Source organism: Drosophila sulfurigaster, chromosome 3 (genome assembly GCF_023558435.1).
Source record: "Drosophila sulfurigaster albostrigata strain 15112-1811.04 chromosome 3, ASM2355843v2, whole genome shotgun sequence".
NCBI classification, from domain to species: domain Eukaryota; kingdom Metazoa; phylum Arthropoda; class Insecta; order Diptera; family Drosophilidae; genus Drosophila; species Drosophila sulfurigaster.
In genome coordinates this window covers 44,392,401-44,412,822 of record NC_084883.1, presented here as the reverse complement: position 1 = coordinate 44,412,822, position 20,422 = coordinate 44,392,401, and the positions used below count along the sequence as shown (strand labels likewise).

The window sequence follows — 20,422 nt, the reverse complement described above, 5'->3', positions numbered from 1 at the left end:
AACATTCAAAACGATGCTACTTGCAACGACAATCGATACACGAAAAGGTATGCAGTGTGACCTTTTATGGTATATTCTATACCCTGTTAACGAAAGAAGTGAAGTCTGACAATATAATATAATATAGTATTTGTCAATAATCACAAAAGCATTTAATTGCATAAATTAACATAAAATCAATACCAAAAAATTTTTATTTTTAATTTACATTTTACAATTACTAATATCAGTCATGCATTGTACTTATTTTATTGTTCAGCATGAACAGCTGATCTAACGTTCATCTATTTTGTATTTTGTTGTTTACAGGGTATCTCATAGTATGCACTTTTTACTAATGCGCTGCTACTTGTTTGTATTAAAATACGATCATTTAACTATTCTTCTTTAAGATTAAAATATTATGTTTTTCAAAATTATTATTTTTGGCAAGACTAAAAACTGGAGTTCTTAACGTTTTTTGGGAAATTTGTTTGAAACATATGAAAGCAGTATATTTTTTATGTGAAATAGTAGGTATTTTAAATGAACTTGCGGTCACACTGCTGGCACGCTAGCAAAACAAGTGCACTCAAAATAACCATTTCATTGCCACACAATTAAATATTAAAAAAGATAATCATGTGCACCGGCGGTTCTCCCAGCAGCAATGGTTCCCAAGCCGGCGACAACGCCGAGAGCGAACAACAACAGCCATCAGCAACGGAGCAGCAACAGCAGCAGGAACAGATTCCACGAACAGCTGTTGAAGCCTCAACCCCAGAACAGATTCTTGCCGAGTATGGTGAAAATTTAAAGATCCTAACATTGAACTCACAGGTGTCCGAGCTGCTCACAATCATTCGCGACAAGTATGTGTAATATTTGTAGAGTGTCATTCATTTTTACTTACAATATTTGCAATCCCTCTATGCTAGGAATACCACGCGTAGCGATTTTAAATTTTATGCCGATCGTTTGATACGTTTGGTCATCGAAGAATCGCTGAATCAGCTGCCCTACACTGACTGCGATGTAGAAACGCCCACGGGTGCCATCTACGAGGGTCTCAAATATCGCTCAGGGAATTGTGGCGTCTCAATTATACGTTCCGGCGAAGCTATGGAGCAGGGATTACGCGATTGCTGTCGCTCCATACGCATTGGCAAGATTCTGGTTGAATCTGATGCAAATACACACGAGGCACGTGTGGTGTACGCACGTTTTCCCGATGACATCGGCAGCCGTCAAGTGCTGCTCATGTATCCTATTATGTCCACTGGTAACACTGTGTTGCAAGCCGTAAATGTGCTGAGGGAGCATGGAGTGCCCGAGAAGTGCATCATACTTTCGAATCTGTTCTGCACACCAATTGCTGCACGGACTGTGGTGAATGCGTTTCCCAAAATGAAGATTCTCACGTCGGAGCTGCATCCGGTGGCGCCCAATCATTTTGGCCAGAAATACTTTGGTACTGACTAGGATAGCAAAGAAAAAGTCAATAAAAGCAGCAGCAGCAAAAGCAACTTGACAACTAAGCTCTGCTTAGGATAGGTAGTGTGTTAGATTATCTATCCATATCTCTCTCACTCACCCAACACAATCCTCCCTTAATTAACTAATCTTAACATTTGTTTGCATGGCTTCGCACTAACCGCATTTTTTTCTCTTCCGTGTCTAGATGTCCTTTGAACTGGAAGGAGCAGCACAACTACTATGATTAGTACTTTATTATATTATAATAAGCCTGCTATAATTTGGGCTCTTCATTTAAATCTCTAAAACGAAACGTGACTTGTTCAAAGCTATTGTAAATAAACATAAATATGATTTACCATCTTTTGATGACTATGAGTTGGAAAAATAGTACAGCTCAATGATTAAGTGACCTACCTCTTGGACCTTTTGCAATCTTGTCTTAGAAATTGAAAAAGCAACACGACTCATTTTAATACTAATTTAATAATTAACTCGCCACAATTTGGGCTTTTCAAATGCAAGTTCGCAACTTTAACTTATGTAAATACAGAATAAATACTATGAATATAACTTAGGAGCTCATCTTATAGTTGACCACAGTGTCCACCTTCTGCAATCCCGTTGAGAACGAACGCAACTGCACGGCCTGAGCATTCTGAATGAAGACAGCTCCAGTTTCGTTCCATTGTGCCGGTATCTCGGTGTTTTGTAGTGTATGAATCATCACATCGAAGGTGCAAATGCAATCAAGAAGTGGCAAATAACTGACTGTGGCCGATATCTGGCGCATCACATCACGAATCTCGTTTTGTATGCGACTCAATTGTTTGGATGAAGTTTGCTTGGTGGGATCGCCAGCTTCGACGCCATCGCCTGCTTCGGCTTGCATTTTAAAGTCCCAACATTCGAGCACTTCTTTGGTGTGTGCATTGGTAATGACCATTGATATTTTATTTATCATATTCTTCGCCAACCATTCTACAAAAATGTATCAATGAAGAAAAAATTCAACAGGTGAATGAATCTAGAACTAACCTTCGGTTTGTGTTAAAACATTTTGCAGAAAGCTCACGATTTTGGGGTCCTTGGACATGAGAATGGTTAAGCCATATTGTTGTGTGTTGTCAAAATTTTCAGCTGGATAAATGCCACGTTGAAACAGTATTGAATTGATGCCATACTCTACAATTTGCATTAAACAAAGAAACAGGACGCCATAATGTGAACGCGCCATTAATAAGCGTGCTCGTTGTTATTGTTTTTACAGATACTTACTTAGGTACTCGACTATAATCTGCGCTGAGCCCTTTAGTGTAATGCAATTCTTTGTTGCTTGAGCCGTTGACATTTTTGATATTACTATTATAAAGTTACAAAATTTTCTTTTACATGTAAAAAATAAAAGCCGCTCGATTTGAAGCTCTTTTCAGCAGTGTGACCACAACTTCGAGGTGGATAAATACCTTCGAACTTATCGATGTATCGATATTTTTGAAGTGTCTGTAACATCGATTATTTCTGCGAATATCGAGGTTTCATCTCAGTTTAAAAGTATTACGAAGTTTCTAAAATTTTCTGCAAAGCGTTTTTTAATACCACAATAAAATGTCTCGATTGCTTGAAAAATATACTAAATAAAATCAATCGAGCAACTGTTGCATGCTCGATTGATAACGTACCAGGGCAGCAATAACGGTTACGATAGATTTTTAGCTGGCAGTAATCGATGAATTTCAATAAAGAACTATCGTACATTTTTGAGCGCCAAAACTCAAATTTCTAACACATCAAACTTCCATTAAAACACAAGGAAGTAATTGTAACAAATACATGCATTCTTTATTAGCAATTGCTGAACTATATCTAAGCATGAGATCCATTTATGCGTACGTTCTCGTATGTGAATATTATAGATAAGATGTCTATTTAGAAGTTCTGTTCATCCATCGATCATTATTGTTGCCATAGCCCCTTTTGTAAGTGGTGCCTGTTGGGGTAGAAAAAAAAAACAAAAAACCAAAAGATTTTTAGCTAGGATAATACCAGTTTGAAAGGTTTCCATTGTAAAACTCATAATTACTTCAAGCCTCCAACACCGGGCTCGATTATCCAGAGCCTTTTGTTGTATTTGTGCTAGGTGGTAATTTGTTGGGGGGGGGAAATTAAAAGCAAATTAGGTGGAAAAAATAAACAAAGAAAAACCAACCAAATATTTTGTTCAATTTTTTGATGTTGTATTTGTGTAATGCTATAAATAATTTAAAACAGAAGAAGAATAATATTAAAAGCAATCGATTTGTAAAATGTGAAGTATTTGCAAATTTTTAATGAAATTTTTTTCTTACGCTTCATTTTGTTTTTGAATTAAAATTAAGCTTTACATGGTATTTTTGGTATAAATCTTTCGATAATTAAATTAAAAATTTTGACTTAAATTATATAACTAAAAATAATCTCTTCGCCGCCTGCCCTACGTCTAATCAAAATAAGTACAAACTGATGTCAACATATACATAAGAACTACATAAATTTGCATTTTACATTTTTCATTCACTTTAATTACAAATAATAATAATAATAATGGTATTCAAAAAAATAAACACATAGAATGGGCAAAAAAATAGTATTTCGAAATTAAGTAGCTTTAGTAGTATGTGTAAATGTGTGTGTGTGTGTGTGTATGTTTATGTACGAGTACTTAGGGATAATGTTTAATTTAAATATTTCATGAAGTACAAAATAAATTATAGTTTAGCTCTTTTAAAACTTAGTTTGAAATGTACACAAAACTTATGGTGAATTATAGCGAATATACATATACATATATGGATATACATATGTATATATATAGATAGTAAGTATATGTAGATATAATATACGATATATACATGGTTTATTACAAGTTCTCAGCTACGTATACTCTATATGTATAGTAAGTATATAGTATATAGTATAGTATGTCTATGGTACAACAACAAAAGCGCAACAGTGTCAGTGTCAGGGTCAATCGGTATCTTACTTTCTTTTTATGATCTTTTCGTTATTGTTTTCGTTTTTGTTTTTGTTTTTGTTTTCTCGTTTACTTTCTTAACTTCTTTTGAATTTGTTGTCTCGCAATACAAAGTACAAAAATAAAATAAATTCAAATTTTGATTCAATTTCTTCATACACAAATTTCTGTCACCGTGCACAAAACGCCAAATAGAACGGGAAGTGTCAGTCTGCATCTGGTTAATCATTTCGTTTCAATTGAATTTTTTTCGTTTTTTTTTTTTGTAGTTGCAACAAATTTAAAAGCTGCGTTCACACACTCGATGTGAACAGTGCTGTAAATTTTATGTGGTTTTTGTTTTTTTTTTTGTGTGTGGTGCAACAAATTGTATAATTTTTTAAACATAATACTAAAAAATTACAATTGTCGGCGTTGGAGTGCAGGGAGTACTTTTGTTTGCAGTTTTCTTTTTTTGTTTGTTTGTTTGTTTGTTTAAATAAAAATTCTATGCATTAAAATAGTCATTAATTAAGGTATGTATTTGGCCGTAGATTGCAACAAAATATCTGTGAAGAGATTAAATCATAAATAAAAATTAAAATTAATTGGTTTTTCTTTGATAACTTTTTTGTGTTTTTTCTTTTTTTATTGCCAACTAATTGCCCTAATACCATTTCCAAAAGGGAATTACAAGCAAAAAATAATGCACTCAATAGTACTTCATGCATGATAAATAACAATTTAAATTGATTGTTTTTGGGATAAAGCTATAGCTAAGCTTTGTTCTCTTTTTTGCGTTATAAACAAATCAAATTAAATAGAAAATTTAGAACTAAAATAGTGGAACAGAGTTAACCAAAAAAAATCGAGAGAAACAGTAAGAAAACGCAAGAGATTAGTCAACAAATAATTGAAATTAAAAAAAAAAACAACCACCGATAAATAAATTAAGGAGCGTATGAAATTGTTGTTTGTTTGATTTGTTTTGAAAAGGGGGTTTTTTTTTTTTTGGTGTTTTGGTTTGTCAAAATCTACAGCCAAAGTGTTAATAATGTTTCATAGAATAACAAGAAACTATGTAATAATAAAATGTATAATGTATAACTAAATTAATTGCAAAGAAATAATTATTATTGTTATTTAATGAAGTATTATTATTATTATTATTCGCATCGAGTTTCGTTTTTTGTATTTTGTCGGTCGATTTGTTTTTCCTTTTTTTTTCATGTATTGCAAACTACAAAAATTATTGATATAAATATATAGAGATGTTTTATGGTATTTATCGAAAACAAAACAAAATTTTGGTATTTTTTTTATGTAGTGGTTGGTCAGTGCTTTTGTGTGGTGACTGTACTTTTGTGGCGACAGCTTTTGCTGCTTGGGTTGCCATATGTTGCAAAAAAAGAATATCTAACTTAAGAGAGCCTCTGTTTTTATTGTTATTGTTACTGTTACTGTTATTGTTATCCATATGAGTGTAGGCTGTGCCAATTTGAATGCTTTGAATGCACATTCGACAAGTTATTCAGTATTTGGTAGGTGTCTGTAATGTAATGAGTGTGTTTAACGTGTGATCGTCTGAGTCTGTGAGTTGCTTAATAATTTTGTTTTGTTTTTCGTGTAAATGGAAAATCAAATTCTGTTTAACATTTACGATTTTTTTTTGTGTGTTTTTTTTTGTTTTTGTTTAATGAGAATTTCAATTAAAATAGATTCCTAAGTAAAAACTATTTAAAATAAACCTTCTATAGCACCATTTGTTTTTATTCGCATTTTAATATTTAATAGTTTTAATTTTCAATTAAATAGTACATATTTTTGTATGTATAATAATTACAAAAAAAGAACAGTTGTTGTTGTTAGTTTTTAAGACTTTGCTTTGTTGCTTTTTGGAATGTGTTTTCTAATAAAAAAAACTCAAGTTCACGGTATGACGGAGAAGGAGCTAGTCGGGGGATAACTTCTGAATCTTACAGTTGGTCATATTGTATATCGATTATTTAGTTTTATTTGTACTTTGTGTATATAGTAAGTATGTATGTATGTGTGTTTGTTTGTGTATGTTTGTGTATTGCTTTCAGTTATCAACTATATTTGGTTTATTTCAAGTTTAGGTATAGTATATAGTAGTAGGTATAGTATAGACAAATGACCGACCATTCTGGAATAATTGTTAATCTTTTGGGATACTCGTAGTTCTTGTGTACAGAGTTTCAGTTCTGTTTCGATTTCTGTATTTGTTTTTGATTCGATTTGGATTTGGATTTCGTTTTTGCTAACGCTTTATATCGTTTCGTTATACGTATATCGCGTGACTCGATCTAAAACAATCGATGCTATAGAAGTGCCTATTTTAGCAGTAAAAACCTCCAATATACTGGTAGTCACAGTCGGGATTTTTGCTGTACATACTGTCTGACGAGTGGTTCTCGCAACGGACACCATAGTAATCCTCCGGGCAACTGAAAGAATCAAGATAAAAGAAAAACATACACTCAATTAGAATTTGTATAAAACACTTAAAACATCTTCTTCGCCAACAACCAAAAAAAAAAACATTAGGTACACATCCCACAGACAAATGGCCATGAACTGTGGCTGCAGTGCACCCACAAACACAACACTTAAGTACAAACGGAATCAAAAACACAGAAGCAACAAATAATTAATAATACTGTTCTTTTTTGCTCGCCGTTTTTTGCAAAGCGCAAGCATCGAAATCGAAATCGAATTGGAATTGGAAATGTGAAATGAAAAGTGCAAAAGAAAAGCGTCCAACAATGCCAGCACATTAAATACCCTGGATGCAATACTGCGCATTGAGAAAATACCAAAAGTTGGCTGCGAATATACTAGTTATATAGAGTGATTATACCAAATTAAGTTTATTACAGACTTAGTTTGCAGTATTGATCTTGTAAGGAAAAATACCAAAAGTTGACTTAAATATACTAGATATTAAAAGTGATTATACCAAATAAAGTTTATTTAAGAACTAGCGTGCAGTATTTATACTGTAAGTGAAAAAAGTTGGCTGAGCATATACCGAATTTAGTTTTTTAGAGAACTAGTTTGCTGTATTAATCTTGTAAGTGAAAATATCAAAAATTGGCTGCGAATAATCTAGATATTATCAGTGAAAATACGAAATTAAGTTCATTAAAGAAATATTAAGAAGTATTAGGTATTAACAGTGAAATACCAAATTTAGTTTATTAAAGAACTGGTAAGTGAAAATACTAAAAGTTGACTGCGAATATATTGGATATTAACAGGGATTATACCAAATTTAGTTTATTAGAGAACAACTTTGCAGTATTGATCTTGTAAGTGATCCTCTGTTACATTTTGAAACTAAGGCAGCGCATACCCTTCATTGGCTACAGGGTATGCAGTGAATACAATGCGCTTTTTTGGGATTGAATGGAATTGTACAAGTATTGGATTGGTTTACATATACGCGTCGATATATGCGTCGTGCATACACACAGTACGTGGATATTGTATAAAACGAGGCGTTGAAAGACATTATTCACATTGCACACACCCATGGCTGTGTGTGTGTGTGCGAGTGCTCGAGAGTTCGTGGAGTTCTTCTCACTCTCTCTCGTCTCGGGATGTAATGTGATGCCACTTCTCTCTACTCCAGAGAGAGAGAGAGTGAGAGTCAGAGACGGAGTCAGAGTTTTCTCAAGTGCTTGTCGCTCACTGATTGTTAGATGGTTAGTTTTTGGATTCTATTTCAGTGCATTCTCGGGTACTGACTGTCTTTATCAGCTGTCACCGGTTTTATCACAACACCAGCCACTTGAGTTTGAGTTTTTGTTCTTTCTGTGATTTTGATTTTGATTTCGATTTTGAGTTCGAGTTCAAGTTCAAGACATCCATGGGGCATAAACAAGCAAAGGGCAATCCTTTTGGGGTACTTACTTGCAATAGTACTGAGAGATATCCGGTATCAGCATGCAGGTGCCGTTGTGAAAGCAAACATTCTCCTCTTTACATGGATAGCCCCAGTTGCTCTGATCCGGCCGTGTGGCAACTGCAAAGAGAGCGATCGATAGCAAGAGAGAAACGAGAGAGAGGGAGAGAGAGAGAGAAGAAAAAATATATAAATAAACGTAATGAAATTGAAATTCATAATTTCATGTTTTTACAAGGTGTAGTAGGTGGCTTGAAACATACATATTTCTATGCTTCGATTGTCGCCTTCAAATGTGCCCATAAATTAGAAATGAATTGGGGCGCAAAACTTGACACATGCACATCAAAGATGACAACAGAGATCAGATGAGATGTGATCAGTTGTTGATCTATTTTGGGGGAAGCGACTGAAGGTCTCTGTCTGGTCTTACCTGGATAGGCATTGATCATGATGCGGCGTTTGTCAATGTGTTTTTTGCTGACTTTGTTCTTGGCACGGCATTCGTATTTGCCCGCATCGGAGGAACTGTTAAAGGAGCGCACAACCAGCTCGGCGCGTCTTCTACAATGAGTGAAAGAATTATTAGACATGCATATTTATCTAAATATATACTATATACATACTATATGTATATACAATGTATATAAACAATACTTACTTGTGATGCTTGAATTGGTAAACATTGCGTTTGCGATTTATCGACTTGTCGTCCTTGAACCAGGTCACCTTTGGTGGCGGCCTGCCCTCCACCTTGCATATGATCCTCAGCTCCCTTCCGTTCTCGATCGTCGTGTTCGTCGGATTCGATGTGATCGACGTAATCGATGCGTTCTGTGCTGTAAAACGACAACAAACAAAAGCATTAAAAATTATGTCTGCGAAATTTTCCCTCTTTTTCCACTTGCATCTTTTTAATTCTAATTAATTTTTGTTTCGTGTGCGATCATTGTTTATGCAAAATGTACATGAAAATTGTTTTCTTCCTCTCGGCGCCATAAACAAAATGATCGCACTAGAAATTATTGAAATTCTTTTAGTTTTCCACCCCCTACTTTTGTCTTTTCTCTATTTTGATTTTGATTTTTTTTACGATCAACCTGACGCGACGCCTATTTCAACTTAATCGTAAGTTGTTTATAGACTCTGCAGATCGTTAAATTGCTATATGACATGACCTGATTTTCAAGGTCCAATCACATCGAACCAGCATATAATAATACTACTTGATATCTATGTATATATCTCTCAATCGAAAAGATACAGCATTTTGCAATTCAATCTGAAAACTTTTTAAGGCGACTGTTGACAGACGAGTTTAATAAAACAACTTGTAGTTTCTCTATTAAAATTACACACTTGTTGATGGACAAATTGATGGAGGTGCCCTTTATATGGGTTTCGTAATATCAGATCAAAGATTCTGGTTTTAAGTACTATATTTCTATAGTGGAAGTTGTATTCTAAATAATAAGAATATAGGTTTTGTAGATCATATGTTCTTGTATTTTATTATAACCAATATGAATAAAGTAGAAAAAATTATTATGAAAATTAAATGTAATTTTTTTAGGTTATATTTTGAGCACTTAAAACGATCAGAAGAAAATTTTTAAAAGTTATATTGAAAAAAATTTATATTTTAAAAATTTTGAATTTTTTTTTATTTTTATGACCTTTCATATTAATGATCTATTGCAACATGCTTACAATTTAATTATGTAAAATGAATGTAAATCATTTTAACGTTGAACTTTTAAGGATCGTCTTGGGAAAGGGTTTTTGATAATTTTGAAAACTTCATGAATTTTATGACCTTACATATTAAAGATCAACTGCAAAAAGTATAAAACTTAATTCTGTAATTGACAATAATAAAAGTAAATCATTTTATCATTGAACTCTTAGCGATCTTCATTGACTTCATTTAGAATAACTAAGCATTTATTTTCGTCAACAAAATATACAAAAATTGAATAAAGTTTCAGCATATTTTCGTGCAGATTTGCGAAATAATCTGTTTACGTTTTTTTTTTCGCAGTTTGATTGATCAATGCGCGAGTTTAAATATAAATTAGTTCGATCGTTAAATTTTATCATTGATCTCTTAAACGATCAGCTGAGACCGTTAAGCTGTCACGTACTTAGACCGCGATCAACTTAATTGATTTGTTTAGCACACAAATTTACATTTAAGTTGCCTAATTAAAGTCACCGTCGCATTTGCATTTGCAATTGTAATTGAAATGTTTTTGCAGTTCGGGGCAATTACACATTAGCCAATCATTTGCGGGATGCTGCCAAAAAGTCTCCTTCGCCGCTGATTCATAAGTCTCGACAAAGAGAGCAACAGAGAGAGGTAGAAGGAGAGAGGGAAAGAGAGAGAGAGGGAGGGAATTTGGCAATGAAACGCTTGTGGTCGATTGCCTCGCCACGCCCACAAGAAGCTTGCGAGTATCGACAACAGCAGCAGCAGCCGTAGGTTGCTTTAATTAGCCGGCATATCACGTGTCTGGGCCACAAGATTAGAGACTCAAGAGTTTGTTTTTCAGTGTTTGTGTTGCTTGCTTGTCGTGTGGGCGCAAGAGGTAGGTGGAGGCGGGACAGAGTGAGGGGAGTGAGGAGAGCGAACGGTGTGAGGGACGCATCACATGATAATTGACAATTGCGTGTGCTTGGTAATGAATGAATCACTCGAACCATGTGAAACAATTGGTCAACTTTCGCATAGACATAAATAATCGTATACTAAAAGTATACAGACATCTTCTATCTATATCTATTTGCTACTATTTGCTATTTTCAATTTTTTTTTCGTTTCTATTCTTGGGTGGGCGAGTTGCACTTGCTGCAGAAACACACACACACACACACTTAAAAGTTGCATGCGAATTTTCTCATGATTATGCAATAGCTGTCATTACGCACGCAAGTTTTTCCAGCCACAAATAATAATAATAATAATATTAATACCAAAAGAAATATATTATTAATCTATCTGTCTGGACTTTAGCTATTCATTTATGCCGCGAGTCGACGATTTTTTGATGTGATTTAATGCTAAGCGAATGATAATTTATGCGACTCTCGCGTGGCCCAGCCGAAAGGAAAATGAATATGAATAGGAATAAGAAACTATATATATATATATAGATATATAGAGAGTCGACAGTCGACAGACGGCAGTCAGCGAATATTTATACTATAAAAATTGTTATATATTAAAAGATAATTTATTGTTTATAATTTATGTTTCGGCCAAACAGCGACGGCCCATAAAACAGCATTTTAATTGTCCGCGTCACTTTCTCACGCTCCCAAATTGTTTCGCCGGTTTTGCCTTCTCTTCTCTCTCCCTCACTCCCTCTCTCTCTGTCTCTCTCGCTCCTCGCAGCACTGTGGAGGAGCTTCACACAATGGGAAAGAAGAGAAGAAAAATCAAATGAAACGGCAACTCACAAGTTGCCATGGACAGAAGGCGATTAAGAATTGAAGGCAGCACGCAAACAAGTTGACAATTGTCATGCCCACAGCAACAACAAACGGGGTGACAACACTTACCCCCTCTTCCTCCCCCTTCCTCTATCGCTTGCAGATCGGTAATTCGGTGGAGATCGGATCCCCAAAAAAATAAAAGACAAAAAAAATTCAGCACGCAGTTGCTGCCGGTCGAAGCCTTTTCAAGTCGTTTTTTTTTGTATTTCTGCTTTGATTCACAATGAAATTCGAGGCATAATAATAAGATGAACATTTTATTTGCGTGTGTGCGTTATTTTATTTACTTTTTCTTCATTATTACAGTGTTTTTTTTTGCTCTTCTTCTTGTTGTTGTTGTTGCTGGGGATCTTTTTTTTATGATTTTTTAATGTTTGGCATATCATTTCATTTCGATTCATTGTTATTATGACTTAATTATGCGCTTAAAAAATGATTATCAAAACGCCTTGGCCATTGGTCTTTCAGCATGGACTTTGGCTAAAGGCATTTGCCATGATATTTGGGAGCGCTTTAAATAAAGCGTGGAGAAAGACAGGGTGGGGAAGCCCCAATTAAGAGAAAGAGAAAGATAGATATATAGAGAGAGAGAGAGAGAGAGAGAGAGAGAGAGAGAGAGAGAGAGAGAGTAGTAGATTCCATTAAGTGGGAGGTAAAAGTGAGAAATACGTTTCACAATAAAATGCAACCTTTAAATTTTAAAATGTCAAATAAACTCATTAATATTTCTCCTCACATTGTTTTGTTTGTTTAATATTTAATTATTTTCAAATTTTAAAATGTTTATTTTATTAGTCGACATCACTTTAAATAAAAGTGAAAAAGTGTCTTGTATATGAGAATCACAAAGAGAGGCCCTTGCAAAATAATCAAATTTAATTAATTGCTCAAAAAATGATAACATTATATTTTTATATTGGTACTAAAATCCACCCTTTATATATTTTATTACTTTTTATACCCGCTACCCATAGGGTAGAAGGGTATTATAACTTTGTGCCGGCAGGAAATGTATGTAACAGGTAGAAGGAGGCATCTCCGACCCTATAAAGTATATATATTCTTGATCAGCGTCAACAGCCGAGACGATCTAGCCATGTCCGTCTGTCCGTCTGTCCGTCTGTGTGTCTGTCCGTCTGTCCGTCTGTCCGTCCGTCCGTATGAACACCTAGATCTCAGAGACTATAAGAGATAGAGCTATAATTTTTTTTCGACAGCATTTGTTATGTTTGCACGCAGATCAAGTTTGTTTCAAATTTTTGCCACGCCCACTTCCGCCCCCGTAAATCAAATAAATCGAATAACAAGCGTAATTGTAAAGCTAGAATTGCGAATTTTGGTATATACAATAATAACTATAGTATTTATGATTCCTGAAAATTTGGTTGCGATCAGATAAAAATTGTGGAAGTTATTAAAGAAATACTTTTGTATGGGCAAAAACGCCTACTTACTAGGGGTCTGAGTTGCTTTGGCTGACAATCTGGTATTTTGAGCCGTATATGGTATATTTTGAATGCGGTACTATATCGATATACCAAACATACCATTTGGTATATTTTTAGTATTTTTTAAGTATTTTCGGTATATTTTGAAAATGATACCGCAATTTTTTGCCTTTATTAAAAATGGGTAGCGGGTATCTCACAGTCGAGCACACTCGACTGTAACTTTCTTACTTGTTCGACTATGTAAGCTTCATAGTAAAAGATATGTATAAAAAAATATGTTGACTACTACTACTCTACTCCTTTATTTTTATGAGAATCACAAGGAGAGGCTCTTTAATAATATTCAGTAGTAACTCATTGGTGAAAAAAGAATGAAATTATATTTATATTGGTACTAAATTTCTCTCTGTATATAAATTCAGGGCTACTATACATTTGTGAAAATTTAATAGTAAATAAAAAAAAGGTGGAAAAGAATCTTCGACATGTTTGTTAATATTAAAATTTCTGTGTTTTTCAATTTTTGTCGTTAGGAAACGGGAAACGGATCTACTAAGCTTTTTATATTCCATTTAGTGAGTGCAAAAATTTCAAACTAAAAAAAATAAAATAAGTATAAATATATATAATATACAAAAGTGAAAAAGAATTTGCTATAAAGTTGCTTTTACCTATGAGAATCGCCATGAGAGGCTCGTGCATAATATGCAATGTGAACTCATTGATCAAAAAAATTATAAAAATATTTTGTATATTTCTAAAACTTTTGTTTTATTTTTGCAAAAATTTCAAAATATAGAGAGAAAGAAACTAATTCGATATATTTTTGTATTTTCAATAATAAATGGCTTTCTGTTTAATCCTAAATCCTGCCTTGATAAACGCAGTGTGCAAATGGAAATTTGATACTCGTTGCGTTATTTTGTCAAGTGCTTCGCTGGCAGAGCTCATTGGCCCCAACTGATGATGATGAAGATGGGGCCTAACACCAATTGCTGTCGCTGATTGTAGTTGTCGTTGTTGTTGCTGTTTGTTGTTTGTTGCTCTTGCCATTGTTGTTGTTGTGGTTGCTGCTGTAGTTGTTGATGTTGTGTGTGCGTCAACACTACGTCAAAGCCGCAGCTGCTGTCGCGCCGCGCTTCCGGAAAAGTCTGGCATAACAACTGCGACAACTACCACAAAACAACAACAACAACAACAGAAAGAAATATAAAGTACAAAAAGAAAAAAGAAAAGATTGACAAAAAGGCGAAAGAAAACACGGAGAGGAAACGCTGCCAAAGGCAGGAAAAGTGTCGTCGTTTTGGCTGCTGCCTGTCGCCGATTTTAGCACACTTTGGTCGCCCTCTCCCTCCCCCTCCCTCGCAAAGGAGGCGGGGGAGGAGTCGAGGGCACGTTGGAGGGCACTAGCATTAAAATAACTTTTCATACGAGTATGAAATATATGTGTGTGTATTATAATTTTTCTTCGTTTTTGCAACTCATTTCTGAGCGCTTTTCCTTCGAGCGTGACGCCTCAATGATTCATGCAAATCCATCAAAAAAGACTAAATAAGAAGCAAAACAAACATGAACAGAACTGAGAGATAGAATGCAAGAGAGAGAGAGAGAGATAGAGATAAAGAGGGGCGACAACATGTGGTTATGGCATCGAAGCGTTGCCAAAGCCAGAGCGAGAGAGAGAGATAGAGAGAACGGTTACGTTTATTAAGATTTTATTGAATTAATAAGCAAATTGCATGCGACACGCTGCTGGCGCCATCTGTCGTCCAAATTGCATGCAATTTGCATACACATTATTTTTGCGACTCAACAATTTCACATTCACATTGTTCTCCCTCAATGGGGGTTCCCAATAACGAAAGCAACGCAGCAAAAATTACCAAAATGAGAATCGAAATTTGTTGTATTTTCTTTTTTTTTTTTTTGTTATTTTCCATTACAACTTTTTAGTTCACTTTTGTAAATGAATTTTGAACGTCGCCTCGTTTTGCGCTGAAAGACATTTTATTTTGGCAGTCTCTTGCTGTCCCCCTCTCGCACACACACACACGCACATTTGCTGTCTCGCTTGCGTTCGTTTGACCCACATTCAACGACGACGACGACGACGACGACGACGATGAAGAAAAACTTCCGTTCGCTGTCGTGTTTGTTCTCCAACAAGATTTTACGCTGTTTTTCCAAAAATGAAATGTAGCCCCTGATCTCTTCATCTTTTCTTCTTCCCCATTTTCATTTTAATTTTCATTTCGGTTGTTTTTAGGGAGGGTTATTTATGATGTTGCAGCTCGCACGCTCGTTATTTATTTGATAATTTTTGATTCATTTTTATTGGCGCCCAGGCGACATTGTGTCATTTTCTCGATTGTATTTAAATAGAATTGAGCAAAAGTGATTTATTGGCATTGGCCATAAAAACGAACGAATGAACGAAGCAAGCGAGTGACTGAGTGAGCGACTCTCGACTCTCAACATTATCTTATTTGCCCCCGATATCATTTACAATCGTGCGTAGCACGCGCCCCTCATAAAATACGTTAGGGGTGGGGGGCGGGGTTGAACTCCCAACGAAATTGAGGGGCCAGAAGTCGCCTCAACCTATCGCATTGAATATCATAATATTTGCATGCAGATAAGATTTATATGACTTTGCGCCTCTCTTTCACTCTTTCTTTCTCTCTCTCTAACATTACGCATACGCCAGGTAGGTGCAGCTTTAAAAATGTAAACACTTTTGATAATGGCACTCATCATTTTATAGACGCTACCCATAGGGTAAAAGGGTATTATACTTTGTGCCGGTAGGAAATGTATGTAGAAGGAGGCATCAACAGCCGAGACCATGTCCGTCTGTCTGTCTGTCTGTCCGTCCGTACGAACACCCAGATCTCAGAGACTATAAGAGGTAGGGATATAATATTTTTCGACAGCATTTGTTATGTTTCCACGCAGATCAAGTTTGATTCAAATTTTTGCCACGCCCACTTTCGGTGCCGCAAATCGATAAGAATCGAATAACTATTACGCTAGTTTATGAGTTTTGGTATATTTCCACAATCTGGTATATTATTCACTCTATGGTATATTTTATATGCTACTATATCAATATACCAGATTTGGTTTTCGGTATATTTTGGTATTTTTGGTATATTATTTGGTATATTTTATGAATAATGCCGCACTGTTTTACTTTCATTAAAAATGAGTAGTTTTTCGGTATATTATTTGGTATATTTTAGGAATAATACCGCACTTTTTTGTTTTCATTAAAATTGGGTACTTGGTATCACACAGTCGAGCACACTCGACTGTAGCTTTCTTGCTTGTTCTAATTATTGCACTTATCTAAATAGCAGAATAATAATTGTTATTATAATTATTATGCTGCCTTAATTTTAACGTTTACGTGCTTGGTTCGATGCCCTTTGGGCTTAGACGATTGCGCAGACGCGACAAATAAAATAGCAGCTACAATTGTTTGCGTTAGATTAGATTAGAAGCGCAAACTTTAATGCTACCGTAATTCTGGGAATTTGCAGATTTTACCAGCTAGCATTTCACTTCATTTAAATGGTTAAGCAAGGTGCGAAAATGCAGAGCATTTTTCTTTGGGGTGAAAGTTGAGAAAAAAGCGAATTCTGTATGTGGAATCAAAGCAGCATCAACAAGCAAATTATGTTGTTCTAATGGCCAAGGCAAAAGCAAAAAGAAAAAAGAAAAGAAAAACCGGAAAGCTGCAAAACGGACAGACAGACGGATAAAGCAGGCAAATTGAGGCAAGTTCTCTAGTTGACTGTCTGTCTGTCTGTCTGTCTGCTCTGTTCGATGAACGTCAGACCTGGGCCTGTGCCTTTGGCTGTGCCTGGGCAAGCGCTGATGGCAGATGAATGGCCGGCACGTGTGGCCAAAATGTTCGCAATGAAAATGCCTTGAAGGCGCTGTGTTGTGCTGTGTTGTGTGTGTGTTGGCAGCACACTAATAAAATAGCAAAACACTGGCAACAACAACAACAATACATCGACATCGACATCGACAGCAACAACTTAATGTATGTATAATGATTGTGTCGTTGCGTTGCGTCTGTCGAACTGTTTTTTCCATGTTTGTTTGCCGCCGCATCCAGCGTTTGTTCGCTTATTTATTTATGTATTTGCCGTATACGTTGCGTATACGCAATGTGATTTCCTTTGAACGCGCGACTTTCACGTCTAGAGGTTGTCGTCATTTTGTGGCAAATCTCACTGCAATAACAATAACAATAACAACAACAAATTGGCTACGCGATGCGATCGCGATCGCGATTATTTAAACATCACAGGTAGCTTTAGCCTTAGCTTTAGCTTTAGCATCTAATCTGTGTTCGCTAAGATAAGCGCGATAGCAAACACACGCAATCTTTGCAGCAGCAGCATCTCTCTCCATCTCTTTTGCGTTGTGTTCGCTTTGAACTTCGTCTCGTTTTTTACGTCTGCCTCCCATATACACACATGCATATATATTCAACTATATATACAATATATAGCTTGGCAGACAGACGCTACATATATATTTTTATAACACTGCCTGCCCCGTTTAATTAAGTCAAGTGAGTGAGGATCGCTGCCCCATGCAACACACATCCATAGACACAGACGCAATGCCTCTCTAAATGCCAAACAAATTCAGCGCAGCTGCTTCTCTTTCCCTCCTCCCTTTTCCCTTCCCTTTCCTTACCACCTTCTGTTGCCCCTTTTTACGAGGCAGCATCAGCAGCAGCAGCAGCAGCAGCTCTTGTATTTGTTTTGTTTATTTGATTTGATTTGCTTTCTTTGTTTGCAACCGCCGCCGACGAAGACGTCGCTCTATTTTTGCTGTGAGTTTGCAAATCTGTTCGCCCAGCTGCCCAGCTGAGCTAAGCGACCCAGAACAGCATCTACCCGAAAAAAAACCAGCTACTATCTTATATAGTATTTCATTTAATGCTTTAGTCTATATACTAACTTCTTCGTCATCATCATCAGCGTCAGCGTCAGCATAAACAGCACGCTCTATGCGAACTTTTTCTAGCGGCGTTTTTCACTTATCTTGTCGCATAGTTTCTCACGTTCTTCTCTGACTAATGCCCAAGCGCAATTGCTGCAGGTGGCTTATCAGCATAGCAGCTGCTTTGCTTGTGGTTGTTTCATCCACTGCTGCTACTGCTGCTGCTGCTGATAAGCATAAGCTTTGAATCTGTCTCTCTGACTTCTACATCGAGTTCATGCTCTGACCATGAATCATGCATCGCCGCATAGCTCAAACTGTTCGCATGCAACACACAACACAACACACAGCAGAAGCAGCAGCAACTGAAGCCACAATCCAACAAAAACTACAAATAATCATTCATAAGATTATTTTATCTTGTGTAAACAAAAACATTTTTGCATTTCTTGATAACTCGCTGACTACAATAAATAGTGCTTACTATCATCTCTTTGACAAACAAATAAAAGTGTTGTTGCTTTTTAAACTGCTTAAAACTCGTATGATTCTTTACATTAAATGTTTAGCAGAAGTAGCATTAAATTTTAAATGAATTAGAAATTTAAATGATTATTCTAAAAAATGTTCAATAGCTTAAATAGAAAATTAGAAGCAGAATCCAATTTTAAATGAATAAGAAAGAGGTCAATTCAAACGTTGTCCTCGCATATTGTTAGGATTATTATAAATTCAAAATTTGGTAAGAATGAATAACATAAATTAAATAATAGCAAACTTAACAAAAAATGTTTTCCGAATATTAATTTTTTAGATATCAAAACGTTGATCTCATAGATCTTGACGATTATTGTAAATAAAAATTTGTTATGAATAAATAACGTAAATAGAATATTTTCGAATTATAATTAGTAAAAGTTTGTAGAGATACAATACAAATAATTTTCTCTCATATTTTCTTTAGGGGTTACTTTTTTAATAGTTTGTGTTATCTAAAAAAAATTAACTAAATAGCTTTTAAGAAAACAGAATTAAACAATTTGTTAATCCCTACTAAATACCTTTTAAACCAATCGAATTTAATACCACTTAAATCACTTAAGCAGCTGACAAACATGCGTGAAAATAAATTCCTGAGGAAATTCAATACACATTGAGAATATCTTTGAAGTATTTCCCAGAGTCAAAGACAATATTTTTTCGCACTTAAAAGTGTTGAAAACTAGAAAGCAAAATACTCAGCAAATTCGTTGAAATTTGAGCTAAATACTGGCAATAAATATTTATAACAAATATCAGCAAACATTTGACAGCTTAAAGCTGTATGTGATGCAATAAACACAAACGAAATTGATCACATAATATTTGTTTAATTAAGTAATTGAGCAGCGAGGAAGCACAATTCATATTTGTTTGTGTATAAGTTAATAATAAATTAATTTGTCAGATAAGTGCGACGTGTGAACACAGCTAAGGAGCTGAAAATTTGTTGCATAGTGTGTTATCAAAGTGATTGAAGCTGTGACGCTGGCGCTGCAGCAAGCAAACAAACAAACAAACAAACAAACAGACCAACAGACGAACGGACGGAGGGACAAACAAACAAATAAACAAACAAAGCGGACAAACAGACAAACATGGAAAATTGATTTACAATTTATTGTTGTTTGCTGATAATAACACAAATTTTCCGTGACGTGTTTTTGATTTTTGACGATGACGTCGCCTGCTCCCACAGTAGTTAAATTTACTGTTACTCTTTTATATTAGTATAATTATTGTTGTTGTTGTTTGGGACCACCTCTTGACTTGTTTTCCACAAAACTGTCAAAAAGTTATGCAAATATTTGGTGTCATTTTATGTAAATCCGAGAGTATTCTCTTCAAGAGATTCTCTCGTTCTCTAAAGCGATATTTTATTCTCGTTATTTGCCTGTGGTTGTTCTTCTTTTTGTTGTTGTTGTTGGCTCTGTGTTGGGGGCGTGTGAATGACAACAATGCGGCAGTGATAATGCCGATAAGAGCTGAAACCAAAATTCTGACTGACTCTGTGCTGTTGTTTGTTCGATTTGCGGCGAGGGATGCACAAAAATACAATTGATGTAGTACATCAAATTTTGGATTTTAAACGAAAAT

General features: G+C 35.2%; 3 protein-coding genes across 8 annotated transcripts in view; 1 reads left to right on the top strand and 2 right to left on the bottom strand.

The window, feature by feature from the left end:
* The first annotated feature begins 515 nt into the window (after nt 1–515).
* LOC133842659 (uracil phosphoribosyltransferase homolog) lies at nt 516–1,818 on the top strand. Of its 2 annotated transcripts, none has more exons than XR_009894421.1 (3): nt 516–851; nt 918–1,533; nt 1,661–1,818. XR_009894421.1 is itself a non-coding variant. In XM_062275855.1 (3 exons), exons 1-3 carry the CDS (start codon nt 622–624, stop codon nt 1,669–1,671), a joined length of 774 nt encoding a protein of 257 aa, XP_062131839.1. In that variant the 5' UTR covers nt 516–621; the 3' UTR covers nt 1,672–1,818. The 2 variants fall into 2 exon arrangements, 1 of the variants encoding a protein (XP_062131839.1); XM_062275855.1 differs by having other exon boundaries at nt 918–1,450.
* Nucleotides 1,819–1,922: 104 nt separating this feature from the next.
* On the bottom strand, nt 1,923–2,907 carry LOC133842661 (mitotic spindle assembly checkpoint protein MAD2A). The gene is made up of 3 exons (XM_062275856.1): nt 2,734–2,907; nt 2,494–2,640; nt 1,923–2,436 (listed from the first exon to the last, which is right to left on the bottom strand). The coding sequence occupies exons 1-3, from the start codon at nt 2,804–2,806 to the stop codon at nt 2,030–2,032; spliced, it is 627 nt and encodes a 208-aa protein (XP_062131840.1). The 5' UTR covers nt 2,807–2,907; the 3' UTR covers nt 1,923–2,029.
* Nucleotides 2,908–3,293: 386 nt separating this feature from the next.
* The window catches only part of LOC133841793 (protein vein), a 44,523-nt gene continuing 27,394 nt past the window's right edge, over nt 3,294–20,422 (bottom strand). The window contains exons 2-6 of one of the 5 annotated variants that reach the window (XM_062274524.1): nt 9,037–9,214; nt 8,809–8,939; nt 8,384–8,495; nt 6,866–6,915; nt 3,294–3,445 (exon numbers count right to left, since the gene is read on the bottom strand). In XM_062274524.1, the coding sequence (XP_062130508.1) occupies nt 3,381–3,445; nt 6,866–6,915; nt 8,384–8,495; nt 8,809–8,939; nt 9,037–9,214 (536 nt within the window). In that variant the 3' untranslated portion in view covers nt 3,294–3,380. Of the gene's footprint in view, nt 3,446–4,791; nt 6,916–8,105; nt 8,285–8,383; nt 8,496–8,808; nt 8,940–9,036; nt 9,215–20,422 lie in introns of those variants that run through there. The other 4 variants (XM_062274526.1, XM_062274528.1, XM_062274525.1 and 1 more) reach the window with 4 other exon arrangements.

What these genes read in the sequence shown, in the direction of transcription:
- LOC133842659 (XM_062275855.1), top strand. Translation starts at nt 622, where the DNA reads ATGTGCACCGGCGGTTCTCCCAGCAGCAATGGTTCCCAAGCCGGCGAC. An exon ending in CTCACAATCATTCGCGACAA is followed by an intron (nt 852 to 917) that starts GTATGTGTAATA and finishes CCTCTATGCTAG; the next exon opens with GAATACCACGCGTAGCGATT.
- LOC133842661 (XM_062275856.1), bottom strand. Translation starts at nt 2,806, where the DNA reads ATGTCAACGGCTCAAGCAACAAAGAATTGCATTACACTAAAGGGCTCA. An exon ending in GATTATAGTCGAGTACCTAA is followed by an intron (nt 2,641 to 2,733) that starts GTAAGTATCTGT and finishes TGCAAATTGTAG; the next exon opens with AGTATGGCATCAATTCAATA. An exon ending in TGTTTTAACACAAACCGAAG is followed by an intron (nt 2,437 to 2,493) that starts GTTAGTTCTAGA and finishes ACATTTTTGTAG; the next exon opens with AATGGTTGGCGAAGAATATG.